Source organism: Colletotrichum fioriniae (genome assembly GCF_027942845.1).
Source record: "Colletotrichum fioriniae strain IMI 355084 chromosome Unknown scaffold_4, whole genome shotgun sequence".
Lineage (NCBI taxonomy): Eukaryota > Fungi > Ascomycota > Sordariomycetes > Glomerellales > Glomerellaceae > Colletotrichum > Colletotrichum fioriniae.
In genome coordinates this window covers 253,327-275,117 of record NW_027076840.1, presented here as the reverse complement: position 1 = coordinate 275,117, position 21,791 = coordinate 253,327, and the positions used below count along the sequence as shown (strand labels likewise).

Sequence of the window (21,791 nt, the reverse complement as noted above, 5' to 3'; positions counted from 1 at the left end):
TTTGTGACCTGGTCCTTTTTTATGGTTCGTTTCCAGCCCTGTACTCCTGCTGACCTTGCACAATGACACCCACTCTTTCCCGTCCGGTGGTGATCTACCGACGCTCCCAACCGTTACAAGAGGTACGGAGAGGTTGAGAAGAATGTTGACAAGGGCTGCCAGAATATATAGCCCGTACTTAATATGACAGAGTTTTGTGTTATGCAGCAACGCTTTCACTGCATGATTATTGAGTGATGTGCGTGTCAACGTTGTACGTTGCGTAGTCGACATGCACAAAGGCGCGGTCGACGATGGGCACCGACTCGAGGAAATACGTCAGAACTTCACTGAGATCGTGGCTATCTTTCAGGGGCATGTTGGCATTGAGAACAATGTCGACCTCGACGAAGAGCTTGTCGCCCGCATGGTATGCCCGCAGATTCTGGATCTGTCTGATGGACGTGGCGAAGCGCATGGTGAGGTAAAGGACTATTGAAGGAGTGATGTTAGTTCATGGATGACTTCACTGAATGTTTAACGCATCGACTGGCCAAAAGACTCTACAGCTTGCAGTACGGGTTTAAGCTTTGAATGAAGGGGAAGAGGAAAAGAGGAAACAGAGGCATGACAAGGGGGTGTTATAACAGGGTCTAAGTATAGAAAATGTGGGGGAGGCGAAACGGTAAGTTAGAGGGCAGGAGAAGGGGACAGCAGAGGAAGAAAAGAAGTTACGCACGGAGGTTTCTCTCATCCGAAGTCGCCGAAAAGCCCGTCAGGTTTCGGACATGGTGCATCGAGGTTCCGCTCCAGTTGACGATGACGACGAGAGACAGGAGAAGACCACCGAGGGCATCGAGCCACCAAATTTTGGCAAAGTAGCCAACAATAGGGAATAGGATGGAGCCAGTGTTGAAAATGACATCGGTCATGGCGTCGTCGGCCCTGCAGGAGAGAGAAAAACAAAGAGTTAGTTATGAAAGTTCCCCATATTCCGTGATAGGCGCCGATCAGGAGGCGGCTACGTAAACCCGTTGCGACGCAAACGCTGAGGTTACGACGAAAGAGGAGCAGGGTGTCAGGTCAACTTACAACGCCCGAACGCTCGAATTCTTGATGAGACGACACCATAGCCAGCACAAGCCCTTGATCACCACGGTACCAACCATAATGGAGATGGCCGGAATGCCGCTTTAGTTCCCGCGACGTTAGCATTGCGAATTTGTGAAAACTGCGGAGCTAGTGAGACGTACAGTTGAACGATTTCGTGGTCGGGCGACATGAGACGCTGGATAGCTTCCAGAGCGACCTGGCAGAAGGATGTAACCATTACGATGGAGAAAACCAGCACGCCAAGAGGCTCGAGACTGTAGCGAGTCAGCACGCGGCTGGGAATGCAACGCGAAGGGAGCATCGCGAAAGAGAAAAAAAAAAGGTAAGGGGGCAAAATTGATACTTACCGCTGTCTGCCCACAGGATATGAATGCTGGTCATTTTGGCTGGCGGCAATGAGCCTAGTCGTCGTCCAAACAATTGCCGTGCTGAGGAAGTCGAGAACTGCGTCAACCAAGCTGGCCAGAACTGAGACTGAAGGTACGGAAACGACGACAAGGATCTTTCCGATCAGCAAAGCTGCGTTTGCGATGAAATTGACCCAAATAGCCAAAGTGACGATGGGGTCGCTGCTGTCGAGGTCGGAGTCCTCAAGCCATGGGATTTCGGGCTTGGGCTGATCGGCTAAACCTTCCTCCTCGTCGGAGCCACTGAGAAGTGGGGTCGCCTCGGTGGACCGAAAAATGTCCTTGGGTTTGCGTTTCGCCTTTTGCTGTATGCTGTTTGCCGAACTACTCTGCTCCGTGCTGCTGTTTTGAGCTGAAGCAGTAGTGCTGCCGTAGGTGAGGCCGCTTCTGGACGGTGGTGAGGTGGGAGTTGGCGACTCTTCGGTAATGGTCTGGGGGACATCGACTGGGCGGTATGCCGAGGCGTCTAGAGCTTGGTGATACTCGTTGAGCAGATCGTGGGGCACGGATGAATCCAAGAGCTGGTCGATGTAGAGATACATGCGAATCAAATCGTTGTTTCTCTCGTAATATTCGCGGCTTTAGGAATTAGAAATGCGCGTTAGCAACTCGCAACTTAACCCGCAAACTGGTACATGGAGAGCAGTGGACGGAGTAGGGGAGTAGACTGGGGACCACGAATTGCGCCTGGGCAATCCGGGGCGGCACGATTGCACAGCAGGAACTCACATATGCTTTGGCATAACCTCAAGCTCGGCCTCCGTCTTCCAGTAGCGCTCCCATTGATAGCGTGGGTTGCTGTTCCCGATAAGGCGCATGCTCCTCATCTGAGGGCCGAAAATGAGTTCGCTTAGACGGCGCTCCTCGGCGGCGGAGCGGTGGTGGTGGTCATCGTCCGAGTCCCTGTGCAGGAAACCAAGCAGAGAGGTGCTCTCATGTTCCTCTTCATCGTGACCCAGCTGGTGGTAGGCCGGGCTCTTGAGCGACTCTCGCAGAGTGGCATTGGAGCGGTTCCGGATCAGCGATACCAAGGCGCCGCTGCCTCTGGTAGCCAGGAGTGATGGGTCGCTGTCGGCATTGAGTACTGAGGGACGTTTGAATGAGCCTACTCGAGGGCTGCTCGAGCGATGATCCTGCGGCGAGCTCATCGTGGCCGAAGGAAAAGAAAGAGAGGCGATGACGGCAGAGGTCGAATTGGGGAGGGAGACGACCAGGGAGGAGGAACAGAAGGAATGGAGTGGAGCTAGGCGGACGGTTAGGTTAGGTAGGTGAAGTAAGATTGAAGTGAAGGAGGAAGAGAGAGAGAGAGAGAGAGAGAGAGAGAGAGAGAGAGAGAGAGAGAAGAAAAAAGGGAAGACTAGCCGGCGCGATGCGAGGAGAAGGCCAAGATAATAGATGAGATTGATAATCTCGTGGTCGGCGTGTAGCAGGCAGCTCCAAGCTGTGAATTGGCAGGTACCGGCGCGCGTGGACGTGTAAAGAAAAGGCGGCCCCCCAGTGACGGAGTATGCAGTATGGACCCGGAGGGTCTGAGGAGACGAGCAGCCGGCAAGGTAAGGTAGGTACCTACCGTGCAAGGTAGAGTAAGGCAAGGCAAGGCAAGGCAAGGCGCGGCGAGACAGTGGGTTGGGGGTCTGGGGGGCTTGGTTTGGATGGGAAGGGGACCTTTGGAGAGAGCTCACACTCGCGTGGAGCTTCCTGGGGCTACGATTCGACAAAACCAAGAGACGCTTGGGGAGCTTCACGGTACGGGCGTTGGCAGACCCGACCAATGTTGTATCGGAGGAGTGGCTACTGGCGTTTGAACCTGCGCAACGCCATGGATTCTGCTGTAGCTCCTCGGGGCGCTTTTTCCAGGTAAGCACGCAAGGTAAGGTCCTGAGTGTTTGAGGTAGGTCTTTCTCTTTTTCTCTCTCTCCCCTTCTCTCGCTCTTTCTCGTTGACCGTTTCGCTGCTCAGATGCGCAACGAGGGAGCTCCCCTGTCATCATCGAGGCAAGGCAGACAGGCAAGGTAGGTAGGTACCTTGGCCTATCTAACCGTACCTTAGTATCGTACACTTACCTTAGTACGCAGTATGTATACGGACAGATACAAACGATACCTAGTTTCGAGTTGCCCTTCCCGTCCACCCGAAGAACAAAACCCCGGCCCTGGCCTCAGCAAGAGAGAAAAAAAAGGTTTGCCCATTTCCATTTCCAAGAACGCCCCCAGCCAACCAGGTCGCGACACTCTCAATTGGGGCGAGGCAATTGTAAAAAAAAGATTGGAGCTTTCAGCTGGAAAATGCGGACGGCCTCGCGCCAAGTTGCCTTTTGAGCCGACGTCGGCCCTTCCGCATTGTCTCCCGTGTCTCGTTCTGCTATTCTGAATGGTCTCTCTCTCCATGGAGTCATGGACCATAGGCCACCATCTCTTGAAGGTGCTCAGCAACCCACGGACTCTTGGGGTTTCTGGCACTTTGTGCAACATCGAGCCTCTCTTACCTTGGGGGATACTCGAAACTAGGTTTGACCTTTCAGCTGCCGGGTTCATGACTTCATTGCATAACTTCGCCAGCCCTTCTTTTTCCCCTTCTCTCTGAACTCTCAACTCAAGCAGAGCACACACACACGCACATACTCCGTACACACACAGAGGTACCTTGTGGAGAGCTCGCAGTCGCGCCAATACTTTCTCATCTCGTTAGATTGATTCGGCTAGTCCTGAGTGAAAAAAGTTGAGTACAGCCCCCAAAGGCCCCAACGTGGCTAATTAGTGCCCTTTCCCCGACTCAACCTGCCCTTTTACCGCCACTTCCGAGTCCATAATCCATTTCAACCCCCGGCCCGCGTTGGCCCCCCATACAAACTCCGTATTGTCTTGCCCTTTTCCAGAGTTGGCTTAGCCAAGCACCAACTGACTAAGTTCATAGTGTACTATCTGAGGTGACCCCAGCCTCCAGGGCCCCCAATTGTCTGAACCATTCCCATCACTTACCAAAAGGAAGCTCTACTCGAGCCACCGCCAAGATTCAGATCAAACGGTAACTGTTTGCTCCCAACTCGACCCTGCTTATCCCTTCCCCTTTGCTAGGTAGGAACTCTCATCTTTGAGACTTCGTGCCGAGGCGCAGCACATCGGCAAAAACGGAAAATCAAGTTGTGTCTCCCGTCTCAACTCTGGCATAAGAGACGATGGAGTTTCTAGTAACGATGCTTGCATAGCGCCGTGGCTTGGCATTACGGCATGTTCGATGGTAACCCAGGACGTGCGGATAGTCCGTAGGTAGTGTATACTTCAATGCAACGAAATAAAGAGACAGCAAGACAGTAGAGGACTAGATACTCTTGTTGTTCAACTGTCAAAAGACTCAAGAAACCCTGGCTCAACTCCCACGTTTACCCAATTCCATCAGCCCTGCACTCGTCATTGGCTCCTCAATAAGGAAGTTGGTTAGGGGTTCCCCTCCCCCGTCCCTGGGCCGTGGACCTGCAGAACATCTCAGCAGAGCCGCATCTTCTTCTCATTCGCAGCAACTTTTGGCGACCTTTTTTTTCTTGTACCTGTCCGCCATCACCTGATTCACCTGATGAGGGGTCCTCCGCTTCGGCTCCGGCTCCGGCTTCCCTTTCATAATCACGACGGCCTTTCCTTTCCCTTCCTGTTTGCCCCGCGAAAAAGAATAAAAATACACGATTTGGAAACTGGCACGGATGCGACCCGTTTTGCAAACTTCGGCTTGGGTTGCTGCCCGGACATGGGCAACGGGCCGAACTTGAGCCGATTCGGGGCTTAGGCCTTTCTTTTGTGATGGACAATGTTATTTACTTCTGCCGTCCTTTCGAACTCAATCACTGTAGTGAGACCCTCTTCTTCGGTGCCTCTTCTCCCTTAGACCTTCCTACTTGGTTCGGATCATCGACAACCGACAAAGGGCCACTATAAATCATGACAGGGGACAGTGTCTTTTGGCCATCTCAACCCGAAATCTGTGGTCCATTGGCTCAGAGATTTCTTTCATTGCGTGTTCTCCCTGAGAACCGAGCTGAGTAGACTCTAGAGAGGAGCCACGGTCTGCTCTGATCCGGCTCCTAGGTACCCCTTTGGGGCCATGTTTCCTCAAAAACTCGCCTTCACGGGTCATCCAATTGATTGGCAAACTCTCCCTTCCAATGCGAACATGGCTTGCCGGTTCTCTCTTCACCATGTGAGATAGGCTACTGCGCCTGTTCATGACCTGATGACTCTTTGAGGCCAATGAACTCCCGCCCGGCCTTTGACCCTGAATGATACAGGAAGCCAACACAACCGGCCACATAAGCTAGGCCCTGCATCTTGGAAGGATCAAAGGGCTGAAAGCTGAACCTAAAAGCTGAAGGCAGAAGCTAAACCCAGGCTCATACAGCGCTTAGCGGTGAGTCTGACTGATGATGTATGACGACGTTGAAGTCGTGTGTCACGAAGCTTCCCAACCTTTTTTTGCCCCCTGACTGCCAATGTTCAGAGCTACTGCTTCTTCTTTTCCAAAATCTCCTGCACAACCTTTGCGGTGGCCTTGACAATGAGACCGTGTTCGACGCTGTGCATACGCTCTTCCACATCTGCCAGACTGTCACCCGAGCGAATCTCAACTTCCTCAATGAGGATCTATCACGGCTGTCGTCAGCTTAGTGTGCAACTGGAAAAGGGGAAACACCTCCGGGAGTAGACGAACAGGCTCTCCACGGTCCACCGTCTCAATGACATAGTGAATCATTGCTCCGGTCCGGTTGTTCTCAAGCTTGCCAGACTGGAAGTCTTCGTATGCCCTGCCAATGGCATTGGCACCATCATAACGGCCTGACAAGCAGTGTTAGTCACCGCTACAATCTCCCGATCACCACAATTTCCCCTTCTCTCCTTTTGCCTCCCCTTCTAGAGCATCACATGGAGATCAAAAAAACCTACCGGGCAGCGCCGGATGAAGATTAATAACAGGAACCCCAGCAGCCTCCAACGGCCGCAGAAACGGCGCGCTAAACACGTGCATCCACCCGGCGAGGACGATCAGGTCCGGCTTGTCCTGCAGCACGATCTCGGCCAGCGCCGCGTCGTACCGGCCGCGGCCCTCCTTGAGCTTGGCCTCGTCCTTTTCGCCCTTGGCCGTGAAGCCGCCCGAGACGAGGTTGAAGTACCGCGTCGGGATGCCCGCCTTCTCCGCGCGCTGGACGGCGTAGGCGGTCTTGCGGTTCACAATGACCTTTTCGATCTTGCTCTGGGGTACCGTGCCGTCGGCGACTGCGTTGATGACGGCTTGCAGGTTCGTGCCGGAGCCGGAGCAGAGGACTACGAGACGGCAGTGTTCGGCGGATGATGACGACATGGTTGGATGTGATGTTGGTGAAAGTGAGAGATACTGGGTGTGAGTGAGTTTGCCTTGGTACGGGGTGAAAGGAAGGAGGTGAGTCTGAGTCTTCTTGCTTGGAGGGGTAACTCTCGAGATATTCTGGTTCTGTGACCAATTTGGTTGTCCAAGTGTGAGTGAAACAAAAAGGCAGCAATTTCGAAGCTAGTTTCACAGAGTCTAAGAGAGTCACGCTTTTTCCGGCCTCTTGGATCTTGTTGTAGATGTTTCTTTGGGGTTCAGATGTTTGTCATGGGGGTTTTCTGGTGTCTCGTTACACAAAGTATTCACCTAAAAGTCTTGGATTGTGCCTTGCGCCAGAGGTCTAAAAAAAATTCTGTGAGGAAGGGCGGGGTAGCTTGTCATTGGCCGGGCAGTCACTCGGGGCGGGATCCAACCAAAGTGTGGTTCGAAGACAGCCTGGGGAAACTGAACTTTCGGTGCTACCGGTCGCTCTTGCCTGAGTTTTCACTCACTCAGTTCTACAAATGGGCAACTGTTGGCTTCACTCAACTCATTGGGAAATTTCAAGCATCTATTGACGTACACTGGGATCCGATGTCAATTATGAGTAGCAAGTGAAGCAGTGGAACAAATAAGAGCTACTAAGCCTGGTGGGTTCGCGCAAGATTTTGGCCGTCGTTCAAGGTGAGGGCAATTTGATGTTTTGAATGGACAGTAAAAGGCTTTTACGACTATAGCAATGGCTAGAAGGAACAATGTGACCAGAATATGAAAGAAGAATATGAAAGAAGCATGAAATTTCAATGTCGGGCTAACCTTAAGCCAAGCACAGAGCCTCGTAGTTGAATCTAGCCCGAGACCGCGCCCAAGAGCTCTGGCTGGTGGATTGCTCGGGAGGATTTCAATGTTTCCACTCACATGGTATTACTTGGGCAACAAGCAATAGTGAGACGGGGTCCAAGAGCTCGTATCTTTGCGATGGTACCCATCTCGTGATAAGAAGTGTTACGTGTATTGAGGAAAATACCACGTTCTGTCCTCACCGCTCTATTGGACGACGAGCAATTCTCCGACAACGGACATGGCCGGTCTTCACGGCAGGAGATAGAAGTTATTGTATCCGTAGTGTGTTCCCATCAGACACAACGTCTGCCACGAGAGATTCATAGCACAGGTTACTCCCTCGAAATGACCTTGGCTCACTAATTCTCCCTGAAGTGGCTGCATGAGCTTGTTCTTACCTACCTCTCACCGACGGACTTTTTAGTCTAAACATGGTGAATGGCCTATCCGTAAACCGAATTCCCATCATGAGACATGAGCTCAAGTCAATAAAAAGGCGCTGCGGCTTGCTCTTGCACCCATGAGCGGCCATCGTCAGATCTGTGATCTCCGACCCCTGCCAACCAGAAGCGCCCGCATGCGCCATACTCGGACGCGAAAGTACACTAGAGGCCCGGCCCCTCAACGGCGGAGAGCAGCAAGACGCCGTTTGACCGTCCATTTCCGCAGGGGAATAAACCTTCCTAAACAGGGGTCAAGTCTGGGGCGGCAAAGCAGCCGACGAGACCAAGACGGACCAAACCAACACGGGTGTCCAAGGCGACATGAACATTCCCCCTTTGAGCTTCGCCCTGGCATGTATTGGTAGCAACGCAGGATGCGCAGCAAGTGACGGAGCTTTAATCCGCCGACTATTGACGAGGGTGTGCGAATGTGAGTGTAATCCATTTTCTTTGGAGTGTTCTCCCTTTTTCGTGCATCGTGGTGCCGCATTATTGAAAGCTCATGGAATCAGATCGGGTCAATGACCGGTTAGTTCGCTGTCATCGGCTCGGATTGGGTCGACCTGTCTCGATCGAATCTCGGACGTGCCATATTGAGATTGAATTATTGACGGACAGTATTGGCTACGTTGCTATTAGGCTACTCCGGCCTGGGCGGCGGCCTACAGGCCAATGCGCGACGGACAGTTGCAGAGTGGGAACGGACGCGCTGGTTGTCCTACTGCCTCGACGGACATGTGCGTACGGATGGATACTTGGAGGAGACGTCGTCGACGTAGGCGCAAAGGTAGGTAAAATGCGTCTGGCCGTGGCAGGTTACGCTAAATATCTTACTATGCACAACATGCTACTTTGGCTTCCTATTCGTACATTAACTTCGATAAGGCCATTATCGGGGGGTGGCTTTGCTTATTACGTACATCATCCTGTGGAGTTTCCCATGTACCAAAAATCACAACGGCAGGATTTCAAGATAGAATTTTGCTGGAGACGGCGTGGCTTCCTACACAATAGTAATGCGAGTATTCTATATCTGATAGAGGTCTATCTCTTAAGAGACGGCGTAAATCTCTTTCGGCTGCCATCTTGCAGGTTTTTTTCATCTTCCTGGTACGGCTAAAGAATCCAACGAATGGGTTGGAGCTACGAGTTCTCGATACGAGGTAACTGGGTACATGTGCGGAAAATAGAAGCTGGAAAAAGTGATTGACGTTCACAACAAGTCCGAAACCCTGCAGGTAGGTGGAGAGGTGTGAGTTGGCCCGTTCCAGGTTGAAGACCCTCATCAGCGGCCTTCCAAGTTCCAATCGACTCTCTAGTCTCGACTCTCGAGGCAGAGGCAGAGTGCCATAGATCTTTTCCCAGCTAGAGAAACCGCGTCGCTATCAGACTTTCCATGTCACTGGATGTTCGGGAAGTGGAGGCGCAAGAGAGAGACAGAGGGTCAGGCCGACGGGACGTCCCTTCGTCCCTTCTCACAATTTCTATGTTTCGTTCCTTTCAGTTTCTTCAGAAAGCACGCCACTTCAGTCGATGAACTGCAGATATCAACAATGGAAGGCACCCTAAACAATTTAAGGCAGGCAGCCATGGGAGGGTTGCAAAGGCATCAACATGTGAAGCGCCTCCTCCCATCGAACGCGTCTTTGCCAGTTAGTAGCTACCGGCAGCAGCAGTCAAGAAAGGTGCAGACAAAGTGACGGCCAGAGTCTTGGTGCCTGAAGGAACCACTATTCAAGCTTCCAGGACAGTCTGTCTTCAGTGTTTGAGGAGACCTTCTGGGGCTACGAGAGTAGCGTCACGCTAACGCCCCATCTCGGGCAAGTTCTTGCATCTTGCTCTCATTCGTGTTTAATATCTTATGCCAAGGTATTATTAAGGCCAGAGCACCAGGTATATCCTGTCCAGCGGCTCTTTCCAAGTATTCGTCCTTGGGAATTATGGACCAAAGTCGTGATCGGAACAAAAGTACCGGTAGATGGCGACATAGGTATCCGTACTGACAACGGCGGTATGAGTTGAAATAAAGATTCGGGAGAGCTTCTTCCAAGTGTCCCGTCTTGCTCTTGTCCTGGTCAATTGTGTTTTGCGTGATTGCGGGATAGAATTGTCCTATAAGCGGCCGGGGCATACGGAAGGGTAACGGAGGTCCAGGCAAGGTACCTTGCAGCGGCAGCCCACCGGTGCTCGCCATACTTACGTTACCTAAGTACCTAAGGTAGGTACATACATAGGTACTTCCGTTAGGTGTCAACCTCCAAGTCCACCCTGACCTCGGGAGCCTCCAGCTCCAGCCGTCCACACCGGTAAATTGTCCCTTCCAGGTTCTGCCCCTCGCTTCCATTCACGCCCCCTCCCACATCGCAATTGACGACCACGATTCTTCAATTCAGCGAATCGGCACACGATTCGCCTCCCACAGGCTCTGCCAGACTGCCAGCATCTTCTCATAACTCGTCTTGGTCTCGAAGACGCAACATGTGGCTGCCGATGGAACGGCGTCCCATATCCACACCTGCGTCAAACGGTTGTCTCCTGTTTCCTTCCTGAATGCATCCCAGACAAACGCTGTCAAGAAGACATCAAAGAGAATCAAGCAACTTTACGAACGTCTCGTCCGAGTCTCGTCTCCATCGCCTATCTGTCCCGACGGCCTGCTTTTCGGTCTAGGCATTCTTGGACGACGCTCTAGAGTCTCCAGGAACAAAAAAAAAGTCAGATGTTGTACGGAGTACGTATTCGTACATGCACGGGACAGACATTTGCTCTGCCCTGCCAACCACCCGCCGTGCACCCGACACGATCCCGGCGACAACCTACAGGGAGCCGTTCCCTTGTGGCTTCTCCAAGCCGGGGTGACTAAAAGTGCTATCGACCCAGCGTCCCAGACTACATGCTATGCCATAGGAGCGACCGAGCTTGAGTCTGATCAGGTCCATTCGTTTTGATCACGCACTCCCTCCTGGACAGAATGCGAGTGCCTGCCAGTTTGAACCTCCATCGTTGCTTTATTTCCCGGACTTGGATCGGTCTCGGACAAATCTATGGCGGGTTTATTACCGACCAAGTCTCTTCTGCTCCTGGTAAGCTCATGTTGGCGTGGATCTGGCAGGTTGATCGAACCAGGGACCAAGCTTTGCTTCGGGAAAACGCAAAGTACCGATGAGACAGTTACTCTCGAATCATTTCATCATCAGCAATACTCGAGAGTGGCAGTCATCCGGCATCTGCTGACCAAAAGTCATTAGATGTCCGAACCTCGAGTGCTAGACACGCAACCAGCCATCTGTTTACACACTCTGCAGCCACTTCTCGAAGCCCCATCCTGCCGACGGAAAAGGAACTATGAGACATGGCATGAGCCAGAAAAACGTTGTCGTTGCTGGTCGCCGTTGTAACTTGTGCCCCATTAGCTCACTAGCCAAGGAATCTCGACCTGCAGTCGTCTCCAAAGTTCGATGGCGGCGGCTCCGAGTTTAATTTTAAGACCTCGAGTCGCTGCCGAGGCTGCCGACAGGCTACATAGGAGGGCCTAGCTTACCTACTCAGTACACCAACCAGCTCGCATACCCTACGCAAAGCCTCCTGCTTATTCGCGCTCGTCTGTTTGTCGGGATGGTCCTCTTTCCAAACTCAAATCCGGCCGATCGCATAGAGAAGCACGTTCTGTCCTCATTTTTCGGCACATCTTGCATGGCAGACCAAAGTCTGGGCGGCGTTTACACTACTTCAAAGCTTCCATCACTTCAGCCGATGTCAAGAACTCGCAGCCCCGGGCAACGAAAACATGCAGGACACCTCAGCGAGAGGCTGGGCCGAGTGCCATGGTGCAGCAATTGGATGGCGGGTGCAGCTGAGGCCTGAGGGGAGAGTGTACCGCATCGGTAACGAGAACCTTGAAGGCGGACGATGCAGTGCGACATTCGAGTAGCTCATACCGCTACGCTACTCCGCATGAAGAAAGAAACAAGCCGCCCCGAGTATGATTACCGCCAAAGAGGGTGTGCGGCCAGGGGGAAATGGACGATGGGCGCCACCCAACGACACTAATCCCAATGGGCGATTCCTTCAAAGGGTTCAATTCAGGATCAAGAGAGACAATGGCGAAATCCCCCGGGGCCGTGGACCATGTCGCGCGCTTGTACCGAGAACGAGAGCGCAAGCCATCAATTGCTGGAGGATCCAAGAGAATGACATCGGCGAAAACGAAGGCGTCTCTCATCTCCCGTTTAACCATCCGGTCTTTTGGGTAGGGTTCACGCAGCAGGCGGGCTTGGACCAGCGTTCAGCAGGACGGCGGACAACGAATAAACGAACGAACGAACGACTGCTATGCGTTCCTTAGACATGGCAGTAGAGCGATCTCCGGGCCATCCCATCGTCATCCCAAGCTGCCCATCCAATTCCATGCAGCCCCAAAACCCTCAATTCTCAATGCCATTCCCCCCTTCTCGTCTTTTCTCCGCACACACCCCCTTCCCCTGGATCCCTGACCCTGAACCCCTGGGGCCAGAGAATTCTAGCAGGGTATACCAGGGAAAAACTGCAGAGCAAAGAGGCAAGGCAGCTGTGCAGGTATGCTGGCAGCGGGCCGACCAGGCTGTGAAGTCACAAGTGAAAGGAACGGTGGTGGGCTGGCTCGACATTTTGCGTGAAGCGCTGCGTCAAGCCCACTCTTCCCAGCAACTATTGCTTGGTCTCTCCACTCTCCTAATAAAAATAGGCCCTGCGACTGGGTGTTGGAACCAGGGAAGTGTGTCGATGTGAGAGAAAGCAGACCAGAGTCCAGAGTCCCAGAGCAGACCATCAGCAGGAACTGGACGACTGGCCCACCAAGAACGCAGGACGCGGGACGCGGGACACGGGATGCAGAAGTGAGGAGAGGAGCCAAGCAAAGCAAAGCAAAGCAGAGAGCAGAGGAGAGAGAGCATCGACCTTTCATATTTTCTCTCCTGGAGACCTGGAGACCTGGACTGGCCCTGCTCACGTTCTTTCTGACATGCCCCTGTTTGGTCGACGGGGACCCTCACACTTGGCTGGCCTGCGTTAGACTTAGCCGTACCTTTTTGGCTCTTCTCTCGCTCTCTCTCACTCACTTTCTCTGCCTTGCCTAATTCCTTACTGATCGGATCGCCTCCTCCTTTCCACATTCCCACCCGCCCACCGTTCGCTCCAAGTCTCCAACCTCTCGTTGTCTGCTTCGCCGACCCTCGCTGCTGCTGCCATCATTTGTTGCATATCCTTTCGTGTCGTGCCCATCCATCCCACGACTTGACTTTGTTCCTGTTTATTCATTCGTTCTTCATATCCTAATACCCCAGTTTCCATCCTCCCCATCACATCGCATCGGCGAACCCCCCTAGCCCACCCGCTTGTCCATCATCTCCATCGCCTCTGGCCTTGTACAGCCCGGGTCCAGCTTTTTTGCATCTCTTTGCGTTTGGATAAAAAAAGTTTGAATGAGATCATACGGCTTCTGGTTTCACGCCCTCGAATACGCTCTATAGACTAATACTCGCCTTCTCGACTGTTCGACGTCTCATTCTGTCTTGTTGGACAGACCCCTTGGGTAAGCCATCATCAAGCCATTCCTTACGTCCTCCCTCATTCCTCAGCCCACCGGCCCAGGCCTATACATAGCTGCGCTCCCCCTTCGGATTCGCGACATCACGGCGCGCGAGAAAGCGGGAGAAGCATTGCATTGTTGTTGAGAGCCCAGGTCCATCGCTAAGGCTGCTGGCGGCTACCATTTCCGCAATACCCTCATTCCCCATTCTCCCGTCTCCTCGGTCCCCACGAGTGGCCACATACCTAGCTCAGTCGCATACTGGAGACACTCTTGCGATACCTCACACACGCGCACAAGTCAACCGACGACGGATCGCAGTTGCAGCTGACACTCTGAATTATTTCCGCTACGCAGTATCGCCTCGCTTACCGCACTTTGGTGTCACACTCCGCTCCGAGTACTGACGCGAACCACAAACAAAGCCCTTCCGAACCTCAGCTATCTGTCGTCATCCCACATCGGCTGACCCGCCTCGTATCGCTTTTTTTTTTTCTGCGCTGCGGCCCCAGCCCAAGGCGAAGGACAGCCAGCCCCAAAGGATTTATCCTTACGAAGCCCGCTTCTCGAACTATTCGGCGTGTAAACGCTCAACATTTCTGTCCCGCCGGGAAATACGAATAGCGAATCATCCATATGCCTAGATTCTCCGTCTCTTTCGGCAGGCGGCGATCGACCGTCAACTCGGAAGAGTTCCATGATGAGCCGGTAGAGACAACGACCAAGGAAAGGCCGACTTCCTTCCGTGTCTTGGAAAGGACCGAAGTTGGAATTGGAGCAGGACAAAAGTCATTTGATGGTGGTCACAGGCTTCTCAAGGCAACCACGATGGCAATTCCTCCCAAGCAATACTCAGACTTGTCTCTCGAGGACAACAACATGTTTGCAGACGTGAAGAACAACCGGTATGTGTGCATCCGTACATTTTCCTTGAATCACATTTCCATTTCAGAACACATTCTCGGCCCTGAAGGGCAGAAGGAGGTGGGATTGAGAAAGCAAGAAAGCGAGACCTAGAAAGCAAGCAGAAAAAAGAGGGTTGGCATGCATTCCACAGCGGCATGTCTCGGACTCAGCGGCGGATTGTTGCCCTGCTAGTGGTCTTTTTTTTCTTGCTGTCTCGATTCCCTCCCCTGTCTGCAATTCATTTCAGGGCCATGGCAAGGATTGTGTCTAACGTCGACTGACTCAGCTTAAGGGGAAGTGGGTCATCTAATACCACCAAAACAACCTCGACAGATACTTCTTCGCGCCACAGCAACGTCTCAACCACACCGTCTTCGGCTGACCTCGGCCACCAAGGGGCTCAGGAAGAATGGAAACCCTCGATTAGAAAATCACAGACCGAAGTCCCAGCTCCCAAGCACAGCTCTGGTGGGTTCCTTAGCAAAGCCGGCAGAACCTTTTCCTTTGGCGGTCAAAAGAAGAATCAAGTTCCCGTCGACGATCATCCTCTACCTCCTCCGCCCTTGCCTCCCCAGGCGTCGCTGGAGGACGACCACAATACCCGCAGACCAAGAGGTTTGACAGATTCTACCGACAGAACCGCCACGCCCCCCAAGCTCAGCGAGGAGGACTTTGCCCTCGACTTTGGCAGTAATTTTGGTAATATGTTCAAAGGGTCCGGTTTCGACAAAAGAGCTAGCCAAATGACGCTTCCCGGCAACGACAAGTCCAACATGGGACCTCGTTCCCTCACAACGAACCGAGTCAACCAACCCCAGCCGTCGCCCATCAAGATCGACAAGTCCATCAAAGTCGAGGCCTCGCCTTATTCATGGAGCAGTCAACACTCTAATGATAATCTGCTGCACTCCGGTTCCAACTCTCCCCCGGCCACTGCACCACCGCCAGTGCCCCGACACGGCTCACCACTGGCCTTCCGCAACAATGTGCCATCCGACATCATTGAAGACGAAGATGCGAACTTGCTGAAGGATTCGGTGGCAGCTAGTCGATTTCTTGGCAGTTCCAGTCAGCCTAGCAACCCGTCTCCACCCGGGAGATTCCGCAGAAATGAAGATGCATTCTCGACAGCGTGGGATGCAACGGACAGCAAGAAAGAGGAGGAGAACATGTTCGATAATAGCAGAGCACAACCGCCGAAGCCACCCGCGAACACGCAACGCTACACATCCAACAACAACAACAACAACCACAGCCCGCCCCGAAACAAAGTTATGACTCCCGCCGAGTTCGAGAAGTACCGTCGAGACAAGGAACGCGATGACAACACCAGCGAAACGGTCAAGGCCTCCGACGATAACCGCGATGACGATGAAGATCAGTATGATGACGACGAGGATGACATTGAAAAGGCGAAGCTAGCAGCCAAACAGAGGAAGAAGCAGGAGGCTCACATGGCCGTCTACCGACAGCAGATGATGAAGGTGACGGGCGAGAACCCGATGGCCGGCCCTTCCGGACATGCCACCCGGCCAAACTTATCGGTGTCGCTCAGCACCCCCAACCTCGGAAACCTGACCGTCCCCGCGGGTCCATTGACCGGCAGGTCAGATGGCTCTGAAGGAGAGGAGGACGAAGAAGTGCCGCTTGCCATTCTGGCTGCACACGGATTCCCAAACAAAAACAAGCCGCCTGCTCGACTCCTGAACATGGCTTCGAACCCTGATTTGCGTGCATCCGCTCAGAATCAGCCCCAGCCTGCGAGACCGGGGTCGAGCATGGGCGAGGGAACAGGGCCGAGGGGAACAAACGGTGGTCACCTTCCCGCCTTTGCGAGGAAACTCCCGCAAGACCCGTTCTTGGGTGCTGGTCTCATTAACGGACCTCCGCGCGAGTCTCTTACGTTTGGTGGTGGCTCTCCTGCACCCGGCGCCCAGCAGCCAGCCGTCGTGGGTGGCCTTGTCGGTGTTATTGCCGGCGAGGAACGAGCCCGGGCTATGCGCAGAGGTAGCCCCAACGTTGAGGCTAATGTCGATCCCTTCACGGGAGCACCCGTTGGCCCTGGCAACGGAGTTCCGGCCTCCATGGTATACAGCAACATGAACGGAATGAACGGCGGAATGGGTGGTATGGGAGGCATGCCGCAGATGCAACAGATGCAACAAATGCAGCAGATGCAGCAGATGCCCGGAATGCCTCAGATGCCTCAGATGCCCCAGATGATGCTTACACCAGGAGACCAGGCACAGATTCAAATGACCCAGCAGATGCAGCAGTTCATGCAGATGCAGATGCAGTTCATGCAGATGATGGCGACTCCGGGCGGTCAGAACATGAACGCCATGAACGGAATGAACGGAATGAATGGCATGCAAAGACCGATGAGCCATGTTGGGACACCCTCGGTCCACGACAGCCAGCGCCAGTCCTACTTTGGGGATTCCATGCTGGAGCCCCCTCGACTCGACCCCCGAACGAGAACCATGAGCATGGTTCAGCCCAGCTCTTCTTCATGGATTCAACCCCCAGGAGGAGGATTTGCTCCATCCATTCACGGAGGCATGGGTGGTGGTGGGTACGCACCCAGTATTCACGCCCAAGGTGCCGGGTATGCTCCCTCGATCGCACCCTCGGAACGCAGCAACGTGGGCTTACCAGGCCGTTACAGACCCGTAACGCAAGCGCCCCAGTTGGACTCTGGCCGACGCATGTCGGTCATGTCGGGAGCCATGGGATGGGACCAGCCTCCCAAGGTCGTCCAGCAGCAGGAGAACAAGTTGCCTGACAAATCTAACAGCAACTCGGACGATGACGATGAAGAAGGGTGGGCCGCGATGAAGGCCAAGAAGGAGAAGAAGAGGGGACTGTGGAGGACGAAGAAGAGTATCGGCAGCGAAATCGGAGCACTCATCTCGTGAGGGTACACAAAATGACGATGCCGCATGGATAAAAGGGGGATGAGAGAAGAGGCGGGAAATCGCAATACGACAAAAAACAAAAAACAAAGACTGGACATATTACCACCAAAAGGAACACAGACACATCACGCAACTCATTTTAGGCGTGTTTGGGTTCTCTTTTCGATCTAGGGTTTGGTGTAGGGTATTTATTCGGCGCACCCTCATCAAGTGTACATTCTGGGAGAAATCTGTTTGCCGGGCGTCGCTGCGGGAGTGAAAGAGCAAGATGAAAGGACTTGGTTATTGTTTGCAAAGTCATGATAGACAGCTCTTGGTACCATGATCAACTAATGTTGGAGAAAAAAAAACTTGAAGATGAGCCCTTCTTCTTTGCCATGACTATGCTTGCGCTGTGCTAGGTGTACAGCCTACTCTGGAGCACCAAAAGTTTGTTCGTTCGATCGTTGCCTACAGGAACTAGTAGATGTTGATGCATTCCAAATGGCAAGTAAATTTCAATGGGTCGGTCTCTATCCACGACAGACCCTTGGTATGATTTGTTTCGTTTGTCTTTTGTTTCTCCTTTTTCAGGTTCTTTTACTTGTTTTTTCCCAGTAAACGTCTAAAACATGAAGAGTTTCCCCCTGCCGATCCATTTAAACTCGAAGATGCAGTTGTGTCAAACGGGGAGGATTCCTCTTCCTTTCCCCTCTTACCTTTTTACTCCATCTTACCCGCGGCCCAAGCCTTGCGCTTGACGCCGAGCTCGACGGCGGCCAGGCCCCAGTCCTCGCCGTGGTTGTGACCGCCGGCCGTGAGTCCGGCGCGGGCCTGCGCCTGCTCGTCGCTGAGGACGGTCAGGACGCCAAAGATGACGGGGACGCCCGTGTCGAGGCCGACGCGCATGAGGCCTTGGGAGACGGCGTCGGCAATATACTCAAAGTGCATCGTCTCGCCCTTGATGAGGACGCCGACGGCGATGATGGCGTCAAAGGGCTGGCCGCTGGCGGTGTCGGTGGGGAGGGAGGTCAGGTCCGTGGTGGAGGCGCCGAGGAGGTCGCCGGCCGATGTGCCGGTGCCGGATTGTGCGGATTGGACTTGGGAGGCTTGGTAGAGTCTGTGGGTTTGAGGGTTGTCAGCCAAAAAAAAAGGTAGCTCTTCTGGGTTGGAGGAATTGCGAAAAGCGGAAGTTCCGAAAGCCCCGGGTGGACCAGTCTTGACTCACCTCTGGACGGAGATGGGGAGCTCCCAAGCTCCTGGGACGGACTGGACGACGATGCTGGACTCCTTTACGCCGCAGGCGAGGAGCTTCTCCTTGGCGCCCTTAACGAGGGGCTCGATGATGGACGAGTTCCAGCGAGCGTGGACGATACCGATGCGCAGGGCGCTGCCGTCGTGCTGTTGCGGGGTAGGTCCCTTGATGTCGGACATTTTGAATTGAGTGGGTGGTGGTGGTTTGGGAAGAGGAGGGGTATCAAGACGTTTGTGTTCGTAGTCGCGACAGGTGGGCGGGCAGCTCTGTAGTTTTTTGGCGGGGTGGTTTGAAGATGGCAAGTGGTGGGATGGACAGCAACGCTTCTTCTTGGGGAGCTGGGAAGAGCTACGTAAGGTGCGGGTTTTGGCTTAGGAATCGCTTAGCATGACTTGTGTTTGTATTACAGGATGGCGGTAGCAAGGCGGGCGGGCGGGCGGACTCTCAGGAACGAGGACCTTGCGATGCGGGGCAGAGCGGTTTGAGGTGCTTGCGTGCCTTGCACCCTGTGAGGGAAGCTGCGGCGGGGCTCGGCCCCCTGGGAATTGGCTGCAGGAAACAGCACTTTAGCTTTCCTGGCTGGTGTGTACGGATTGCTCTCATTAAGGCTGTCGACTGGGACCAGCTGGCAAGCCGGCCGTCGCCTGCTTGGACGGGAAGGGACGACTTACACACCTCCTTCCTACATTTGCTATCGAGTACGTCCAGTCTCTTCTTGCCCTTGTCTCAAGTCTGAGCTCGATAGATTCCTCTTCCCTTCTTAATTCCATCATCCCGTCTTCACAATCTTCCTTGCCATCGTTCTCACGTCGTCGTGTACATGTTGTTCCTCGTTATCTAGTGATATCTTCTCCCTTTCAGGGCATCTGCTCTCGTCTTACACATTTGCGCCAATCCCTTTGAGTCCTGTATTCGTGCAGCATGTCAATATCTCAGCTACCTCAGGCTGCTGTTCGTCAGCTTGGCTCCTCTGTCGTCATACCTTCTCCTGTGTCACTTGTCAAGGAACTCGTAGACAATGCTATCGACGCCAATGCAAACAATGTCGAGATCAGGATCTCCGCAAACGCAGTAGACAAGATCCAGGTCAGAGACAATGGCCACGGCATCAGCTCAGAAGACTACAATGCTCTTGGACGCCGGTCTCATACCAGTAAGCTTCGGACTTTCGAAGAGCTTCAATGCAAGGGAGGCCAAACACTTGGGTTCCGCGGCGATGCCTTGGCAAGCGCAAATGCCGTCTCGAAGCTTACTATCACGACGAGAACGATCCGAGATCCAGTGGCGGTCTTGCTGGTACTCAACCCCAAAGGCGGCGGCTTTACGGATAAGAAGCATGTTTCGGGCTCCGTCGGGACGACCGTCGACGTCTCAGACTTGTTTGCCAACATTCCGGTTCGCAGGCAACAAATTCTGAAGGAGAGCAAGAAAATATACATGCAGATCAAAGACCTTATCCAGGTGTACGCACTCACTCGGCCTCACATTAGGCTCTCCTTGAAAGTCATCAAAATTGACAAGCTCTCGTGGTTTTATGCTCCAAGTAAAGAGGGTGATATCCGAGAAGCAGTTCTCCAAGTATTTGGGTCCGAATTGGTTTCGCAATGCGTCTAGAAGACATTCAGTGGAACCACTCTTGCGATCTCAGCAACGAAACCAGGAAGACCAGACACACCAGCATCTATCATGAGACTCGAGGCTTTTCTCCCGAGAGCCGATGCTGATCCCTTGAAGGTATCTGGCAAAGGCTACTTCATCTCCGTTGACTCGAGACCTATGGCCACCACGAGGGGCACGATGAAGAAGCTTGTCGATATTTACAAACAACACCTACTCCGCTGTGTCGTTCTTGACAGTCCTTCAAAGTCTATTTCCAAGCCTTTCATACGCTTGAATGTCGAATGCATTCTCGGAAGCTACGATCCCAATGTAACCACGGCCAAAGACGAGGTCATCTTCGCAAATGAACCAAAATTACTGGCCCTGTTCGAAGACATGTGCAGGAATATTTACCGGCCAAACGAGCCCGGCTTAACAGCTGAAGTGGTCACGGAAAGCTTCCAAGGTGCGAACGAGCAAAATAGACATCAAAGCCCAGATTTTCTTCTAGACGACGACGAAGAGGAGAATGGCCTCCTGCAGAAACTGATCTCAGTCACCGGAAAGCGTCAGGAAAGATTGCCGACTGGCCTGGTTTCCCCTGGAAGTGGACAGCAGCTGCCAGGATCCCTCGACAGAGAGCATTTACGCGGCCGTGAAAGTGTATCTAGGGCGGTGGAAGATTCGAGTCATCCCGCTTCTGTGAATCACAACTCAAAAGATGTTGACTACGGCACTGTCGTAGACAGCTCCTCTTTCTCAAACTTAGGGCAAGAGAGAATCAGCCAACAGACTGAGGAAGACACGCAGGAGCCAGGGCTCACCCAAGCCCTCCTTCGGACCGATTGGGAAGTGAACATGGCTAGAGATGAGACTGCCAGTCCAGAGGGTCAAACGCAACCGGTTCTCCTGGGGCCTCCCAGTGCGGGTATACACCAGTTCATCCAGTCACAAATGGAAGAGCAGATACAAAGAGAGGAACCGAATCCATGGTCTTTGGCCAGAAAAGCGGCAGCACAACATTCTGCTCGCCGCGAAGACATACCTGGCCTTCGACTCACAGGCGAGCATAGTGACAACAACCTGGGCGACACAACTTCTCTCCAGCAAGCCTATGTCCCCGTGACAGCAGAGATTATGCAGGAAGCTGATGAAGTAATCAGCCAGGACATCGGAGATCGAATATTTTCCCATCAGCAGAAATCTCAACCCTATTGGGTACCTGCAGCAGCAAGGGAGGATATTTACGACCCAGATACCTTTGAGCCACCGATACTACAACACCCTGCCGCCCCACCAACTAGTTATCAGGTTCCAAGACACCAAGAACAGCGAAGAATTTCAAGAGATGAAGAGACATTCCATTCATCTATTGCTGGACACGAGATTGAAGACCTGGAAATAATGCCGCAGAGGGGCCCAGGTGTTCGCCAACGCATCGGTGCCAAGACGCCG

At 53.3% G+C, this 21,791-nt stretch overlaps 5 protein-coding genes across 5 annotated transcripts; 2 read left to right on the top strand and 3 right to left on the bottom strand.

Annotated features, from left to right (window-relative positions):
• Positions 1-226: 226 nt before the first annotated feature.
• N0V96_003943 (uncharacterized protein) lies at positions 227-2,647 on the bottom strand (the record flags this gene model as incomplete). Its single annotated transcript, XM_053188008.1, has 6 exons — positions 227-471; positions 719-924; positions 1,072-1,170; positions 1,233-1,346; positions 1,440-2,078; positions 2,229-2,647. 6 exons carry the CDS (start codon positions 2,645-2,647, stop codon positions 227-229), a joined length of 1,722 nt encoding a protein of 573 aa, XP_053053970.1.
• A 3,339-nt stretch (positions 2,648-5,986) lies between these two features.
• On the bottom strand, positions 5,987-6,842 carry ade5 (Bifunctional purine biosynthetic protein ADE5,7; the record flags this gene model as incomplete). The annotated part of the gene is made up of 3 exons (XM_053188007.1): positions 5,987-6,127; positions 6,195-6,319; positions 6,428-6,842. 3 exons carry the CDS (start codon positions 6,840-6,842, stop codon positions 5,987-5,989), a joined length of 681 nt encoding a protein of 226 aa, XP_053053969.1.
• A 7,473-nt stretch (positions 6,843-14,315) lies between these two features.
• N0V96_003941 (uncharacterized protein) lies at positions 14,316-17,503 on the top strand (the record flags this gene model as incomplete). The annotated part of the gene is made up of 2 exons (XM_053188006.2): positions 14,316-14,584; positions 14,938-17,503. The coding sequence occupies 2 exons, from the start codon at positions 14,316-14,318 to the stop codon at positions 17,501-17,503; spliced, it is 2,835 nt and encodes a 944-aa protein (XP_053053968.2).
• Positions 17,504-18,205: 702 nt separating this feature from the next.
• On the bottom strand, positions 18,206-18,916 carry RIB4 (lumazine synthase; the record flags this gene model as incomplete). The annotated part of the gene is made up of 2 exons (XM_053188005.1): positions 18,206-18,602; positions 18,711-18,916. The coding sequence occupies 2 exons, from the start codon at positions 18,914-18,916 to the stop codon at positions 18,206-18,208; spliced, it is 603 nt and encodes a 200-aa protein (XP_053053967.1).
• A 742-nt stretch (positions 18,917-19,658) lies between these two features.
• N0V96_003939 (uncharacterized protein) lies at positions 19,659-20,351 on the top strand (the record flags this gene model as incomplete). The annotated part of the gene is made up of 1 exon (XM_053188004.1): positions 19,659-20,351. One exon carries the CDS (start codon positions 19,659-19,661, stop codon positions 20,349-20,351), a length of 693 nt encoding a protein of 230 aa, XP_053053966.1.
• Positions 20,352-21,791: the final 1,440 nt, after the last annotated feature.